General features: G+C 40.8%; 1 protein-coding gene across 3 annotated transcripts in view; it reads left to right on the top strand.

Moving 5' to 3' along the window:
- The window catches only part of EMCN (endomucin), a 52,479-nt gene extending 36,630 nt beyond the window's left edge, over window positions 1-15,849 (top strand). Inside the window, exons 8-13 of one of the 3 annotated variants that reach the window (XM_068402823.1) lie at window positions 862-957; window positions 2,689-2,713; window positions 3,745-3,806; window positions 9,439-9,486; window positions 12,813-12,875; window positions 14,134-15,849. In XM_068402823.1, the coding sequence (XP_068258924.1) occupies window positions 862-957; window positions 2,689-2,713; window positions 3,745-3,806; window positions 9,439-9,486; window positions 12,813-12,871 (290 nt within the window). In that variant the 3' untranslated portion in view covers window positions 12,872-12,875; window positions 14,134-15,849. Of the gene's footprint in view, window positions 1-861; window positions 958-2,688; window positions 2,714-3,744; window positions 3,807-9,438; window positions 9,487-9,693; window positions 10,627-12,812; window positions 12,876-14,133 lie in introns of those variants that run through there. The other 2 variants (XM_068402825.1, XM_068402824.1) reach the window with 2 other exon arrangements.
- Window positions 15,850-16,740: the final 891 nt, after the last annotated feature.

Genomic DNA, 16,740 nt, shown 5'->3' with positions numbered 1-16,740 from the left:
ATTTTTCATATTGTCGTGGGAGAGAAGGACTAGGAGGGAGTCTTCTGCGAACTCTTCAAGCACTTGACACATGATGCGTGTTACTTAATCTTTTATTTTAATATTATGCATCTCTAGGGCAAAAAATGTTGCTGCAGATCTGCTATTTCCTACCCAAAGTACTGGCTTAGCAAAATATGTTTGATGTTTTTCCACTGTAAACTTGTCCCCAGGTTCTCCCTCTAGTTCCATAGATGCACACACACATCTACATGAATATTAAATATTAATTGCATCAAGAGCCATCAAAGATGCTATTTCTAAATATCGGGCAGGCATGATGGCTGATGCTGAGGAAGGCTGCGGGAATGCAGCCACAGCCTCTCCCGAGACAGGGCTTAGGCCCGCAGGTGAGAAAGCGGCTGCTAAATTTGAGTGTGGCCGATTGCTGCCAGAAAAAAGATAAACGGGGAGAAACTGGGCTTATATATTTCCCCGGGAAAGCTTCTCTTCGTCACATAATTCTTTCCTTTTTGCTTCTTGGCTGGGAAACACCTGTCAGGAAATGGCAGATGGTGGGAAATAATAAAAGGAAAGAAATGTCCTCATTTAAAAAGGAGATCTTGCATTTTCTATCCCTGGTTGTAAGTGCTGTGGGGAATGCTACTGAATTATGTAACTCCTTGGTGTCTTTCTGGGCGTACAAAGTTAAAAGAGAAATAATCGCTTCAGTTGCTGAATTTCAGATGAGTCTTGTTTTCAAAAAAGAGGAAAAAGAAATTCCATATATTAAACATTTATTCCTGAAACATGACTATTTTGCAAAACCTTTAGGGGCCATCAGGACTGGTCCCCAAGCTGACTCTATGTTCTCTTTTGCAGGCGTTATCTTGCCAGTTGTCATCACCTTGATAGTCATTACCCTTTCTGTCTTCTCACTGGTGGCTTTGTACAGAATGTGCCAGAAGAAAACTCCAGGTATTTGGTTTGCTTTCTCTGTGGGGGAAAAAAGGTCAATGTGGTTTTTATTATTAAAAGGTCTCTGGGGTCTTTTTAGATTACTTTAACCATAGATGTTGCAGTAGTCTGACAGGAAAGCTTCTTGTATTTCAAAGTATTTTGCCTAAAGTAGGAAAGTAGCACTTCATTTTCAAAATCAGTAGGAAGAACAGAGGGAGCAAAAACGTCTCTGATTTTTGGAGAATATATAATGTCATAAAGCTTTTTGTTCACGCTTTTGCAGCTACAAAGAACTAACAAACAGCTGTGCTAACACCCTCAGTCAATCAGGTAGAAAAAGACAGTGAAAAATAAGTTTGGAGATACTGTTTAACAAAATCACTGTATTTATTTTATCTCTATTCTAGATACAGGCAAATAAATATCAATGCTTTCTTTTAGGAAATACCTGATATATGCATACACACAAACACACTTATACATCATGCATATAGAAGTAAAATTTTCCAGTTACAGTATAATGCACATGGGCACAAAATCCCTGAGCAAACTGTGTTTTCAGAAACAGTCATTTTGACAGATCAGCTAAAGCCAGTATCTGTTTCACTGCTGTTCATGAAATACTTAAGATAATGGGGGGTGTAATTCCATTAAATTCCATTTGCCTGAGTGGGCCACAGGCAAGTGTATTTCTCCATTAAGTGAACACCCAGATTTGAATCCAGGCTGGTTTTTCTCTCCCTGTGAGCTGGCATGAGTTAGGAGACCTGTGCAGAACTTCAACTGTGAAACCAGCAGGCCTTGGAAATATAAAATCACAACAGGGTGTTGAAGCTGTAGACCAAGGCAAGCAGTGTGTCACAACCAATTTAGCCAATGACACGGAAAATCAAACCCAGATAAACAGAGGAAGGTGGGATCCTTGCTTAGGAAATTACTGAATATTTGGAGTCAAGAGGTAAAGATATGATGTGAAGAACATTTCCTCAACAGCCTCCCCCATGCACAAATGCCAGCAGGCACAGTACTAGCAAATTCACTTGGAAGCTAGAGTAGATCAATATCTGTGGTGCTTCCTGCAGGATTTGTTCAGTTCTATCCAGTGTGCTTCCCCCACAGGTGGATATCCCTGTGCCCAGTGCCATGGGGCTAGAATTGGCTCCTTGTCTCTGATGTAACCTCTCAACTCCATCCATCTCCCCGTACTTGCACATAAGAATAAAATATGTTCGGTATATGATTCATTTGGGGAGACACCCATTCCTCATTGGCGGGGGTGACAGACTCTTCTCAGATGTCATGCCAGGTTAAACCCCCCTAGAGTGTACAGCCTGGCAGTTTGTTCTGTCACTCCCCTCACCCTGTATCTTTTACCTCAGTTCTTATGTACTCAAGAACCGATGCATGCTAACCTCCTCTGTGCCAGCTAGCCGGGGATTTGAGAGCTGCAGGGAAAAATGCGCTTCTGTTGTGCTCTTGTGCAAGTCACATATCATTCTCCCTGGTTTCCAGAAGTATCAGTCCGAGCAATATCAGTTCACTTTCATAGATGACATGATTATCTTTTGGGAAGATGAACCAGAAAAGTACCAATTGCCCTTCAAGCTGGTTGATTGTGTTAATGTACTTAATGCAATACTGCACAATCACAACTAAGCCTTCTGCTAGCAGCTGCAATAGATATGTCTAAATGTTTACTTAACTGAGTTCCAGCGGTCAAAATGATATTAACTTTGTTCCTTCTTTCAGAGAGACAAGAGAACGGCACTGAACAGTAGGTTAAATCCTATCTTTTTATTGCTTTGACATCTATCATGGGGCACTTGTGAATGCAGCAGATTCTGCACAAGATTTTCTTTGATCTTTCTTTGCTTAAACATAATAAGCAGTTGCCTCCCCAAAGAGAAATATCCTGTTGAAAGTGATGTGCTTGCAGTTATTGTACACTTGTATGTATGATAAGCAGCTGTTACAGCATGGATAGAGATGTGATGGCTCTCAGCTGCTTTGCAGGAGATCCTTTTGAAATGGATAAATGGCTTATACTGTGCCACAGGGTCAATTGGCCCAGGGTTTTTTTTCTTTTTTTCATTTTTTGCCCCATTGATTGGGTTTTTCCCCCATCCTTTCCCATCTCCCTTCTTTTATTCATGTTTTCACTTGTTTTAATGTGTTTTTATTCTGGATTATTTTTCTCTTTCTTTTTCTTGTGTCCCCCATTATTTAATTTTCCTCTGTCCCATCTTCTCTCCACTGTCCATTTGCAGAGGCTCAGTTAAAGCAGTATTGGCATAAGGAGTCTCAGGAGAGTGGAATCGAGAAAGATCCATTAGAAGATATATACTAGAGGCCACTGAGTATGGCTGCAGCCTCTATGTTTTGCATGACCAAAAGCAACATTTGGGCTGCTGATTTTCTTGCTAGCCCTGACTCCACGGACGTCTGGAGTGGTCCTTCTTGCAATTCAATGTGGCTAAAAGCCTTGTATTGGCAGAGAAAAAAAATGACTTCCTCTTTTCCCCTAGACGTACTACTTCTGTCGAGCACTAGATTGAACCAGGAGTCGTGCAACTTGATTTATTACGTATTTTAAGAGAAAAGTGTTTGCAGAGATATTGCTATATGGTGTTTTCCACCACCAGGATTTATGCGTGATCCCATGCAAAGCCATTTCAAGCCCACCAGCATAGACTGGCATAGGTGCTGCCTCTTCCAGATCATGATCTTAGAGTTTTGTTTGGCTGACCAACACGCACGCTGAGCTGCATGCTGACTGTCTGCTTACATGTTTTCTGACTTCAACAGGGCCCAATCAGATAAAGAAGGAGTCAAACTTCTTTCTGTGAAGACAACTTCTCCTGAGACTGGTGAGTGTTTCCTCTGCGCGTATGTCTGTCTCTCTGAGCCCAGAGAGGAGCAGTTTTGGGATGTCATTTCCCATAGTAAAACCATTTTTGGTTCCTGTCAGGTCAAAGTCACTGCAAACAATTCCTCTACAGTGCAAATCCCCAGAGTGGGGGCCTGTAGAGCTGCAGTGCAGCTGCACTCTGTGTGTTGTCGGTATTTGGAAGTAGGAAGTATGACTGTTTTAGGGAAAATAATTTTTTAACATCATTGATGGTAAATGATCTACAGCTAAGCATGTTCAGGAGTAACCGTAATTGTGATATTTATCAGCTAGATCTGGCTATACAAGGAAGTTTGAGGAATAGTAATATCCCAGGGGCCAAAAATTTTGGGAGTCAGTGCTGTATGTAAACAGGGCTCTGCTGGAGTTGACGTTGGCGGTGTTCAGTCAGCCCTGTACTCAGCCACCCTTTGCATTCAAAATCCTACTCTCATTGCAAATTCCTCTGTCCTGTGCTTCACTGATCCAGTTTCTTGCAAAATATGTGTGTAATAAAACCTAAAGGAACAGAGGTTATAGATAACATGCACAAAAGAAAGCAAAATCTCATCAATATAAGTTAAGAGATGGATGCAGTTATAGGTTCTGCAAGAAATAAGAGTAGCACAAAATAAGACTGAGGCAGAACAAAATTCTGACTAATCTGATTCCCAGCTATTCAACAAAACCAAAAAAACCCAAAACCTCTCATGGTAGAGCTACTCATGGTGAAACTTTGCTCCTCTACCCATTGCAGTTTGCTTCCTCAGCCACCTTTGGTCCTGCCTCATCTGCAGAAGTCCTCTAGGAAAAACAGCCTCTTACTTTATGCTTTTTTAGTTATAAAACCCTTTTTTTTAAGGTTTCTGGCCATCTGTTTCCCTTACTGGCATTTCAGAGATTGCCCTTTAGCTGTTCTGTGCTTTCCTCTAAATTCTCAAGAAGTCCTCTGAAACACAGCACTTGATCTGAACTATCCTCTACTTGCTGGCGAGGCACCGTTTGCACTTTGCAGCCTTCTCTGCAATTCCAAGAAGATTTTTTGCAATCCAAAAGACCCACAGGGCAGCTCTGGCAGCCCTCAAACACACGGGAGTCATGCAAGGTCCCTGCAGCCTCCCAGGCACAGAGCAGCACACTAGCAGGCTAGAGGAGAAGAAACATGCTTCATTGCAGGCTGCATCATTGTGCCCCACTGCTACTGAGCAAATGCAAACTATGCTTTGGCAATTAAGTGACTGGACTTCAGAGCTTTATGATTTGGGATTTTTTTGTATTTTTTTTTAGTATATGTCTTTGGGAATGGACTTTTAGCTTTATTTTAAGGGGTATGGAGTTGTGTGTATGTTTACATTTAAAACCATAGTATTTTTTTTTGAAAGCTGAATGAAGTCAGAAACTGGAACTCATAGACATTCTTTCATTGATTCTGCCCTCATATGAGTTTCAACAATTAAGTAACTTCATTGGCAGCAGCAGGATTATTTGTGTTTTACAGCAGGGTAAATGAGAAAAGACTCAGGCTCACTGTTTTTTTTACAAGATGAGGTCTGGTGCCTGTTAATCAGCTACTGGTTCACCAAATATCTGAATTTCTTCCATCCAGAGGATGCTTGATATTCTTTTTTACTGAAGTATGATCTATGCATGCTATAATTGGAAGGTATGAGTCATAACCACTTAGAAGACAAGATTCTTGCCCTCTTCTCATTAATACAATTCATATTTAAACTAGCTACCGTTTTCTCTTGAGTTCTTAAATCTTTATGTGTTTCAAAATTAAACATGCTTTCACAGAAATGGAAGTCCTGTTTTTTTCCCAGGTTTTTAGAGACGCTTCACTTCTTAAATTAAAAGCACTCTGAAAGAAGGGCCTGTTTTCTTACAGAAATACTTGTCACTCAAACAGGTAATTTTGAACATGTTAGGGTGCCTGCCCATTTGAATAAGATTTACTTGCTTCATTAAAAGCACAGGCATAAATGCAAGTGTTTCTTATGGTATAGATAGAAACCTGAGAAATGTCTGACTCATGGTCCCTCTTACAGCTACAAAAAAACAATTGCACTGTGTAAAACTTCTTTACATGTGTTCTTCTTTTTCCTTTTTTAGACACATAAAATCCAGCTCAATTAAAAGGTGAATTCATTGTCCAGCCATTTAGAAAGTGTGTGTTATAGCTGCCTCTGATTGTACATACCAACAAACCTACAAAAGGTTTTGACTAAAACTAGAAAGTTGTTAAGAGTAACCTTAACTTTTCAGGTAGACCTAAATCATCCTCTCACTGTCAATAGGCTGCTCAACTGCCTAAGGTCAAGCACACATACAACAAAGTTCTGCTTTAACATGTATTCAGTTTAAGCTTAATTATAAGTATACTTTAGGGGTTTTTTTTAATTTTTACATTTATTATTCCAAAGAGAAGATTTTTAATTGTTTCCAAAATGTCTAAAAAACATGTATACAAACCAAATAAGGATATGACCTACAAACTTCTCAAGCAGGCAACCTAGAAAAACCTTGTGTCAGTGTTGTGCACGATATATCTTGATTAAATGTTACAGTGAGTTTAATTTTGCCTTATTTTATTTATCACTTGTCATTTGAAAGAGGGCTACTCATCCCATCTGTCTTGAACCTGTATCTTGAACTGGAATGAGCTGACCTACAGAGGTCCATTGACTACTAAAGGATCCTATTTTAGGACTTCTAAAATTAGGTTCTGACTATAAATTGAAAGAAAAAAAGAAAGACTCCTTTTTCAGAAGCATAGCTGAATTAGATTTAATGAAGGATATTATTTCAAATACCTAAAATTAATGTGAAAGAATACAGGAAAAAAAGTCTTCAATTAAGCCTGGACTAAAGTAATGTTTTTTAATTGAGCAATATCATCAGCAACACTAGGTAAAACTGAGCTATAATATTCTCATTTTTTTTTAAAACTCTTCTTAGAAAGATGGAGTTGCTGACGGCTTAGGAGCTTTAAGGCACTACTGGTTGAGAATTGATGTAAAGTGAAAAAACAAACAGACAAAACTAAACTCTTTGAATTTTTCATGCGCATTTGCCAGTGAACTGCAACACCTGATGCAAGACAAGTGCCTGTACATGCTTCTTATGTGAAAACTCAACGTGGATAAAAAATGCTCACGATAGTGAATAATCTCAATGTGCAAATACAGGATTTGCTATAGCCAATCCACGTTGACTGTACAGGCAAATTTAGGGTGGCTCTTCCTAGGGATAATAAATAGTCTTCTACAATACAGAGCTCTAGAAAATCTACCTGCAAAAATATTTCTTATATAAGATTCAATACAGCCCACAGAACTGCATGTTTCGCTTGTCAGTGGCGGATATGTTTCCCCAGAATATAAGATGGAGGGTTTTACGTGATGACTAAGAGATCAATACCATCATCCATGATGTTAATGATAAAGTATTGCCTATCTCGACAACATACCTAACTTTTGCTGTAACAGTTCTTGCATATTTCACTGAAAACCAGCAAAGGTATCGATTACCTTTTAGGACTCATGAAAAATGTTGAGGGATGGAAATTCCTCAGTAACAGAAAGGTTGAGGAATAGAAATTGGAGTAAGGCTACTCCATACAGATGAATGATGCGTGATAAAAATATTGATACCTGAGTAATGACTTGATAATTTTCTTTTATGGCCCTTGCCTGGAGTACCCGTTCTAGAGCAGGTAAAATGTATGAAGGGCCTTTATAGTAGCAGCACACCAGTTCAATATTCAATATAAAGTCTTATAGGAATGTGGTAGGTGACATAATACTTCAGAGTTGTTAGGTATAATCCTGGCTGTGGGAATATAACGGAAGATTGGCGAGGAGGATTGTAAATACGCTCAAGTGACTTGCACCTGGGGTGCCAAAAAACACATATATCATACTAGTAACTGTTGTTTAGTCTTGCGTGCTGGACAAGTAGAACATCTGCATTCAGATAACATAGGCCTGTGATAAGACTCAGGGGCACCTAATTGTTCATGCCTGAGATTCCTGCCCTGCTGTGAGAAACATCAAAGCACAGTGGAAAACTATCGCCTGCTAGAAATCCTTTATATACAGGCGAAGGCAGCAGGCCCGGAATCTCTCACTCTCTGTCTAGCAGGAACCGAGCTCCGCGGTGCCTGCGTCCCCGCTTGCGTGCCTTTGCCCCGGGCGCTGCTTCAGAGATCCCCCGGTTTGCGAGGTAATGGGAATAAACTTGCTCTTTGCATTTTATCCGTGGTCTTGTGGCTGTTCCTGCGTCCTGCCTGTGTCGGCTCACACACTGGCAGCTAAGCATAAACTGATTCATTAGGGCAAGTTTTCTAACCAGTGTGTGCTCTTTTAAGATGATAGGGTAGGATATTACTTACTCGGCTTCTAGGGGTATTGTTTGTTCTGTGTTGAATTTTCTGTAAGGATATGAAATGTGTCAAAGCTGACGTGGCTCAGATTTTGGTGAGGCACTTGGAATGGAAGGTGTCTGGAGAAGAGTCCATGGTACCTGTCTGCATTAGGGCTTCCCAAGACACCCACTGTGGACATAAATGAAAATTCAAGTGTTGCTACTAAAGAAAACTGGGAAAATGTACCAGGCAAACATGGATGTTTGAGGAGACACCTGACCTGTCACATGTGAAACACCCTTAACTTATTGTAATCCCATTGGAGAAAGGGATCAGTCAGTCTCTAGAGGCATGCTCAGATTGCAGTGCAGTATGAAATAGTATGAACCGAGGATGTAGAACAACCAACATTTCCCCTATGCTCCACATCTCTTCCAAAAGCTGCTGTTGGTTAACAGTAATAACAACGTTAGAGCTGTTATCTGCTTCTTCAACTGGATGTACATCCTGCCTGCAGATTTTCATAACATTTCTTGGGTACGTCCCTTGCACAAGATGAGCTACCTACCTTGAAGATATGTGGGATTTCATGACATAGGTTAATTGGACCCCGTAACTTCAGTCACTTTTGAGATTATGCTAGTTTGTGCCTGTAGCATTCCTCTGGACTTCCTGAATGTCCAAAGCCTTCTTTGTAAAGGCTTTGAGGATTTCTAGCCTTCTATGTCAGAGGCTGATGACTCTACTGTACATAGTGACCAAGCACCAAAATCATCACAGAACAAAGAAAAAACCCTGGTTCTCATTCAGCACAAAAACTTGCCTTGGTCATTGGAATAATACCCATGAAGTTTAGCACCTGACGAAACAGTCCACTGTGGTGCTAGGGTTTGGACCTGGAAAATCCTGTGGTCTCCTGAAATGATGTGGTTGAATGACAGTGTCTTCATCACCACTTTCCATGAATCTCCAAATGCTGAGACTGTTTAATTATTCTGCCTGTGGCTGTGGTAGAATGGGACAAATCTGGAGCTGGGGTAGAGGATTATTCCTCCTTGGTTTCTACTATGCTGAGCACATCTGAGCATGGACCGTGGCATTTAAGGAGGTAAGAAATCTTTAGTTTTTACCTCATTAGGGGCCCAGCCCAAGGAAACTTACCCCTGCCAGAGGGCACAGTTCCATAGCAGGCCATGGGGTTTCTCAACATGCGATGGTAGTTTCACCTCTCTCTCATTTTGTCTAGGATGCAGGTGGATGCCTCTAGGAGCAGGTGAAGAAGCCGGCTCTCTAGGTGAGGCACTCTGTCACTGAAAATTCCCTTACCTCCTCCTCTCACTTGAAAGATAAGCAATGCAGGTCAGCGGAGAGCAGTCTGCTGGCATGCTACATGCTTAGAAGCGGTAAGAGCAAGTTTCCTACTAATGCGAAAGTATGATATTGATTATTTCTTTTTCCTATTATGAGCTGTACTTTCAGTGTCTTATTTTCTCCCCTGCAGGTAGAAAATCTAGAAGCTGCTTCATAGAAAAGGGTCCACTCACAACAAAGAGATAGATCAAGTACCTGCTTCCCTTTCTTTCTCTTTCTCATTTTCTGATACTCTTTTTTTTTTTAACCTTGTATTGTATAATGGCCTGAAGTTGTGTTTTCTTTTTTCATAGAAACTGAAGAATAAACTTTCTCAGCTTTTTGCAGCTCATGGCTGGATTCTGTTTGTGTTTACTCACACCACAAAAATCTGACTGCACACACTTCCAGCTGAGACTTTTGGGTAAAACTGTAGTCAAAAACAAAAACTCACCACTCCTGTCCCAACCACCGCTGCTGGCAGGTACTGCTCGAGCAGTCTGCATACTGCAGCCAGCACTGCTTCACTCATTTCATACTCTGATCCAAAGCCTATTGACATCCATGGGACCTTACCCAGGGAGCTACACCGGCTCTGGAGCCTCTCCTTAGACACATTATTTTCCTGTGATGCAAAGTGTCAGTCTTCCAAGTAAGCCTGCCTGATTTCTAGTGTAGGCAGAGCAACCAGCTGAGAGTGGAACTGATAACAAAGCATTGATATTTACTACAACTATTGAATATTATCTTCTCCATGGTAATATATTTCTCAATGAACTTCTCCTACACCTTCTTTTTTAAACAACCTTGTCAATTTCTCCCTTTCACGCCCTATTAAATCTTCTATTTCTGTATAATGAACTAGGAAGGTAAAAACATGTAGAAGGAAGAAATAATAAAGGAAGGAAGAAATAAAAATAAATTAAAAAAGAAACAAGAGTTCTTGAAAATCTTGTTCCTTTGTTAGTGCAAAACAATGCAATATTTGAACTGGTTCGCTTTATTTTAGCTTTTCAAAACAAGATTTTTATCTAACAAAAACGTTTCCCTTACCAAAAATGTATAAATCTTGTTGAAATATTTCATTCTTTTCTACCAGAAACTTGTGCTTTCCTTTTCTCTAAAAAATTATACTATGAATTATTGAAATATTTTCTGAAGACCTTTTTAGATGAAATTTAACACCATCAGAACTTCTGAAGCTCTATCTTAGCAACACTTTATAAAGTTTTAAAAATAATTTTAGCCAAAATTGAACACTTGGGAAGCAAACATCATTCCAGCACATTATTGTTGAAAAATTTTCAGTGTTTCTCATTGAACCCCATTAGATACCAAGTTTTCTACTCATCTCCAAAAGGCTGAAATAAATTAAAGAGCCCTTTTTAATGTCAAGAACAGCTGTCTGAAAACCATTGACAAGTCTTTTCTGTTTTCTTCAGGAGTGCAACTATTTAATTTGGCTGCTAATTCTTTAAATGGCTAATCCTAATTCGTACTATAATTTTCAACCCAGGCTATAGATCACATGCAAGCTTTTTAATACATATTCACTTTTCCTAGAATCATAGACTGTTAGGGGTTAGAAGGGACCTCTGGAGATCATCAAGTCCAACCCCCCTGCCAGAGCAGGACCAATCTAGTGCAGGTTACACAGGAACACATCCAGACGGGTCTTGAAAGTCTCCAGTGAAGGAGACTCCACAACCTCTCTGGAGAGCTTGTTCCAGTGCTCTGTAACCCTTACAGTAAAGAAGTTCTTCCTCATGTTGAGGTTGAACTTCCTGTGCTCTAGTTTGCATCCATTGCCCCTTCTCTTATCACAGGGCACAAGTGAAAAGAGGTTGCACCTTTCCTCTTGACACCCAGCCCTCATATATTTATACACATTCATTAGATCCCCTCTCAGTCTTCTCTTCTCCAGATTAAAAAGCCCCAGGTCTCTCAACCTTTCCTCATAAGGCAGGTGTTCCAGTCCCTTAATCATCCTCGTAGCCCTCCATTGGACTCTCTCCAGTAGATCTCTGTCCCTCTTGAACTGGGGAGCCCAGAACTGAACGAAATACTCCAGGTGAGGTCTCACCAGGGTAGAGTAGAGGGGGAGGAGGACATCCCTCAATCTGCTGGACACAGACTTCTTAATGCACCCCAGGATACCATTGGCCTTCTTGGCCACAAGGGCGCATTGCTGTCCCATGGATAACTTGTTGTCCACCAGGACTCCAAGGTCCTTCTCCACAGAGCTGCTCTCTAGCAGATCGCTTCCTAACCTGTACTGGTGCATTTTATTACTTCTTCCCAGGTGCAGGACTCTGCACTTATTCTTGTTGAACCTCATTAGGTTCCTCTTTGCCCAGCTCTCCAGTCTGTCCAAATCATGCTGAATGGCCGCACAGCCTTCAGGTGTATCAGCCAAACCTCCCAGCTTTGTATCATCAGCAAACTTGCTGAGAAGACACTCTGTCCCTTCATCAAGGTCATTGTGAAGATGTTGAACAGGACTGGACCCAGAATGTAGTATATCTGTCTCTTCACTTTCTTGCCTCTCATGCATGTGTCAGGCATTAAATTGTCTTCCACAGGTGAGCAGAGAGGCAGAAGGCAGTTTGCTGGAAGCATTTGGGTTTCCCCACCCTCATGCTTGTTTACATGGGGCTCTGTCCAGTCTGGGGATGCCATTTCCTGTTCATCTCCGTGTATAAACCTCTCATGCAAAGAAATCCCAGTGCTATTCCTTGGACACGTGTTTGGAAATAGGACAACTGGAAACACATCCTTATCTGGAGGCTTATTTGTCTGCCTATAATTGCTGGCAGCAGCTCCACTTCTCCAGGGAAGGAGGAGTGAAAACTGTCTGTAATCCCTAACTGAAGTTGTTCCATGTTCGTTTTCCTGCTTTGGAGGAACTGAGCTGCTGTCAGTGATAGCAGTACAAAATAATTTTATAGTTGTATCTTTCTCTTTTTTATAATTTAATGTTCTAATCATAGTCAAAAATTAATTAAAGTCTTATGCCTTTTCTAACCCCTTGAGAACTGCCTTGGAAATACTTTGTGGTAATAACCCACCATTTGAGAGCAAATCTTAGGGGAAATAAGCTATAAAACACAGAGAGAGTAGTAAAAATCTATTGTGTGGACCGTTTTTGCTGGTTGTCTAACAAGGAGACTGGCTAGTTTGTATGGTGGTTGGTGATGTGTTCCCACAAGACTCATTTGTCCTTTTCTCTTCGCACGTTTAACTGATGCAAATATATTTTCTGTTTCCTAGGAGAGCACTCATCCCAGGGGAAGAATAAAACTCGGCAACTCTTCACACCTCAGCAATAAATACGTAAGTTTATTGCTTTTGACTTATGTCCTGTAACATTAGTGTTTGTTAGCCTCGGCAGTGCTTGTTAGTCTCAGTATTGTGCCATGTAACTAAACAACAGGGTTAAAAATGCAAAACAGAAAGAGCAATGCCTTCAGTTGGCGGCAGCCTCAAGGAGCAATGGGTTAAACAAAGCTCAGCTTGAGTGCATCATCACAGAGTCCCAGGCAAACCAAGGGACCAAAGAAGCTGCCACCTCACAGAGGCAGACCTTTATAGACATAGCATTTGGCTTTAACTGTTGAGCATTTCCTGGTTGTAATTCCCTAGGTAAATTTTCTTTTTGTTTGTGTGAGAAGTGAGAGATTTTTAAGGCAGTTACCTATAAAAAAAGGAACTTGGTACCCAGAAGTGATCAGCTCCTTTGATTTCATGAAAAATCTGTGTCCATTCCACACCATGCAAAAGCAAGAACTTTCATTGAGGTGGTTTATTATGGCTTGAAAACCTTGGTGGCTAACATGCAAAACAGGCAGGTGTTGGACAGTATTTTTATGTGTGCAAGGGCAGAGACTGTCAGAGCACCTCTGAAATCCACTGTTTGTGAGTGGGCGCTGCATTTTCCTTCATGTACGAAGCTTTCCCAGGCACCACAATCTCCACTTCACAGGGAGTTTATTCTCTTATTTGTGGGGAAATGGGGTCCTTTGCTGAGGACAGGAGAAGGAAACAGCTGTGGGAAAGGTGTAGGCTGTGGGAAGGGCCCTGTGTGACCAGGGTAGTGCAGGAAGGTAGAGGAGAAGGATGGCCTGAGGAACTAGGTGTCACAGCATATGTGGGATGGACCGGACAGAGGCAGCTATGTTGGGCCCAGATGAAGCCCAGCCCTTCTAGAATGGGTCCCATCACCCTTCACTGAGTAAGATCTGGCTGATCAGAAATGTGGAAAGACCCTTTTGCAAAACACCTTTGGTGTTTTTGGCCTGTTCTCATTTACCCCAGGATGTACAAACTGAGCTTTCCTGCTGACAACGGTAAGGACAAAATAACCTTCTTTGTCCCTTGAAGCAGAGCAGAAGAATGCAATTTCGCCTACATTACTGAAAATTCAGAAGTGGTTCTGTTTGTGCAGATGCAGGACCATGTCCTGGACAATGGATTTATTCCTCATTGTCTATCCCATATTGGATTTACTCTATGTCATCCATTTCAGCTTACTGTTATGTTCCTGAACAGCCTTACCTGGAAAAATAATCTTGAGATACTGCTGTCGTTTCAGATGTGAAGCAGATGTTTTATCACAATATGCAGGAACATCCCATCAAAGTTGCAGTTCCACAGGAAATGTGCAGCAGCTGAAGCTTTTTACCAGGCAGGACACTTGTGTTAATGACCAGCTCTTGACCTAAATCTCAAGTGTCTCCTGTCCCTTCTGGAATGACACATAATTTTTTGATGGCTTAATAACTGGTATATCATATGTATTTATTATTTTCACATATAATAGAAGCAGGAAAACTTTCGAGAAGGTTGAAGAGAATGTAAAAGTCAGGTGATGTTTGCATAGTTGTTACTAAATACATTTTCTGCACATACAGGAAGGAATATGTTAGCATACTTTGTTGAACTTATGGTAGATAAGGTTCTTTTAATTGTATGTAGCAAAATACAAATAGGGCCTGACCCTTGAAACAGTACTGGGAAAATTGCCACTATGAAAATTAATTCAGTGATTTCCATGAGACTCCTCACTGTAGCACACACTTCACTTGTCATAAATGTTTACAGGATGGGATGCCTGGGTGAAATGCTGAAGTGTGTACTTTTTTCTGTGAGGGGGGGGGAATATACCTTGCACTGAGGCTCTTTGAAGTTCTGTAAATTACTGAATATAATCCTTGTAATGTAGCAGGCAACATAGTTTATTTTCACCTGTTCCTTGGCTAATTGCATTACATGTGCTATAAATGTCTCCTATATAGCCTGGGGTGCACGGTGGGGATCAGCAAGATAAGCAATTTTACAGATGAACCTTCTTCCTTCTGTTCTGAGTAATGCATGGGAATCCTGTGGGTTATTGAATAATTCTGGAAGTTTAAAGAGTGTTTCAAGTGCTAATTACAGACTCTCTTAATTTGTACAGAGCTGGCAATTCAAAAATATCAAGTAGTGCTTCTACCTGCATGTATCCTACTTTTCTAGAACTATAAATGTTTGAAAATTATATTAGTGTGAGCATCTGCTCAGTCTCAATCCACTGACTCTGGTAGCATGCCAAGAACCTCCACTGTTTTATTGGCGAATGGAAAGAAGACAGCTGGTGGTGTAAGTGCAGGACCAAGAGCCAAGACAATCATCTAAGTTTTGATACCTATTGATACAATGCTTTTGAGGAACTTCTCTCTCCAGTTTCCCTCTCTGAAATAATAAAACTTACCTAGCAGTACGGTAAGAGATCGAGCAGATTTGTTAGTTCATGTTTATATACGAAGCTGAAAAGTGTTCCCTGTGCTTGACCATTGCTCTTATTTCTACTTTGATGGGTCTAATAATCCTCTGTCTTAACAGCACCAAGAGAAACTTTTGATGAAGCTCTGTAAATCATGGGGAACCAACAAGTGTCCTCCATGCTGCAGCTGAACTTATGTGGTTCATTCAGGTATTCCTGGATCACTTGGGTTGCTCAGGAGCAGAGGAGTCTTGGATGTGTACTTTGGAAAGTTCAGGCCATCTAAAATACGCTAGCTGGCATCTGCAAGTATTCAGATTCCTGATTGCTGAGGTTTCCTATGAAAAAAAGCAATCATTGTGCATTTTCATGTTGATTTAAAAAAAAAGGTATTTTGTAGCATGTTGCATCGTACTAAAAGGACAGTAGTAAAAAGCAGAGAAAGATTGTGAAATATATATATATGTTTGAGTAAAATTTGTTCAGAAACTACCATGGTGTGTCAAGAAAAAAAAATTAACTGCCTATTAAAAGTTATTCTCTTTATTAAGCGGCTTTTATTTTACTCTTTGCAGAAATGCAATTAATTACCCATACCTAATACAACTATTGTTCATTACTCTGCATTCCTGCAGCTTTACGGTGAGCCTACAGAGGAGACATTAGATATTTGGGGCATGGTGGTGGCAGGGGGAGCATGACACCTTACAGAAGGCATGCTGGGGGTGGCAAGTGGAGTACAGAAAATTCCTCCTCATTACAAGAGTTGATGGGTAGAGAGCAGGGCTCACTGCAAATCTTGGTACTGGAAAAGTGAAAAACACCAAAACGGGGAAGATGTTTGGGCTTTTCATGACAAGGGGCATGGCAGATAACCAAGCTCTCATTGGAAGGCTGGGAAATGTACCTTAAAATGACCAGCTAGTGTGAGTGTCCGTGAAGCAAAAGACGAGGGTTTAGTGGAGAGCAGAAATGAAGAACCTGTGATCCTCTTAACCCCTGAGGTGACAGAGCTTGTGATAAAGGGAAACGTATGAACTTCTTCCATCCTTGTGAAGCATCAGGAGGGAACTGATGGTTATATGAAGGAGAGAAGACAGATTTGCTTGAAGGATATCTGTAAAGCACAGAAAGAATTTGGAAGAATATTTGGGGCTCGCTCTTCTGCAAAGCTGGAGATGCTGGAATTGGCTTTAATAGGAGATGATGAACTGACTGCAGAGAGAACTCAGTCATTAAAAAAGAGAAGTTACATGCAGTAGCTAAGGTAGATGAAAAAGAAATGAAAAATCAATTCCAGTTGTCTGGCTCAACAGCTCTAGTGTAGTATATGTCAAAAAAAATCCACTCGAGTTTTCCTAATCACTAGCACGGCCAAAATAAACCCCAAAAGTAAAAGTCAGTCCTCCACATGCAAGGATTGTCTATATGAAGATA

Source organism: Nyctibius grandis, chromosome 6 (genome assembly GCF_013368605.1).
Source record: "Nyctibius grandis isolate bNycGra1 chromosome 6, bNycGra1.pri, whole genome shotgun sequence".
Lineage (NCBI taxonomy): Eukaryota > Metazoa > Chordata > Aves > Nyctibiiformes > Nyctibiidae > Nyctibius > Nyctibius grandis.
This window is presented reverse-complemented; position numbering and strand designations above follow the sequence as displayed.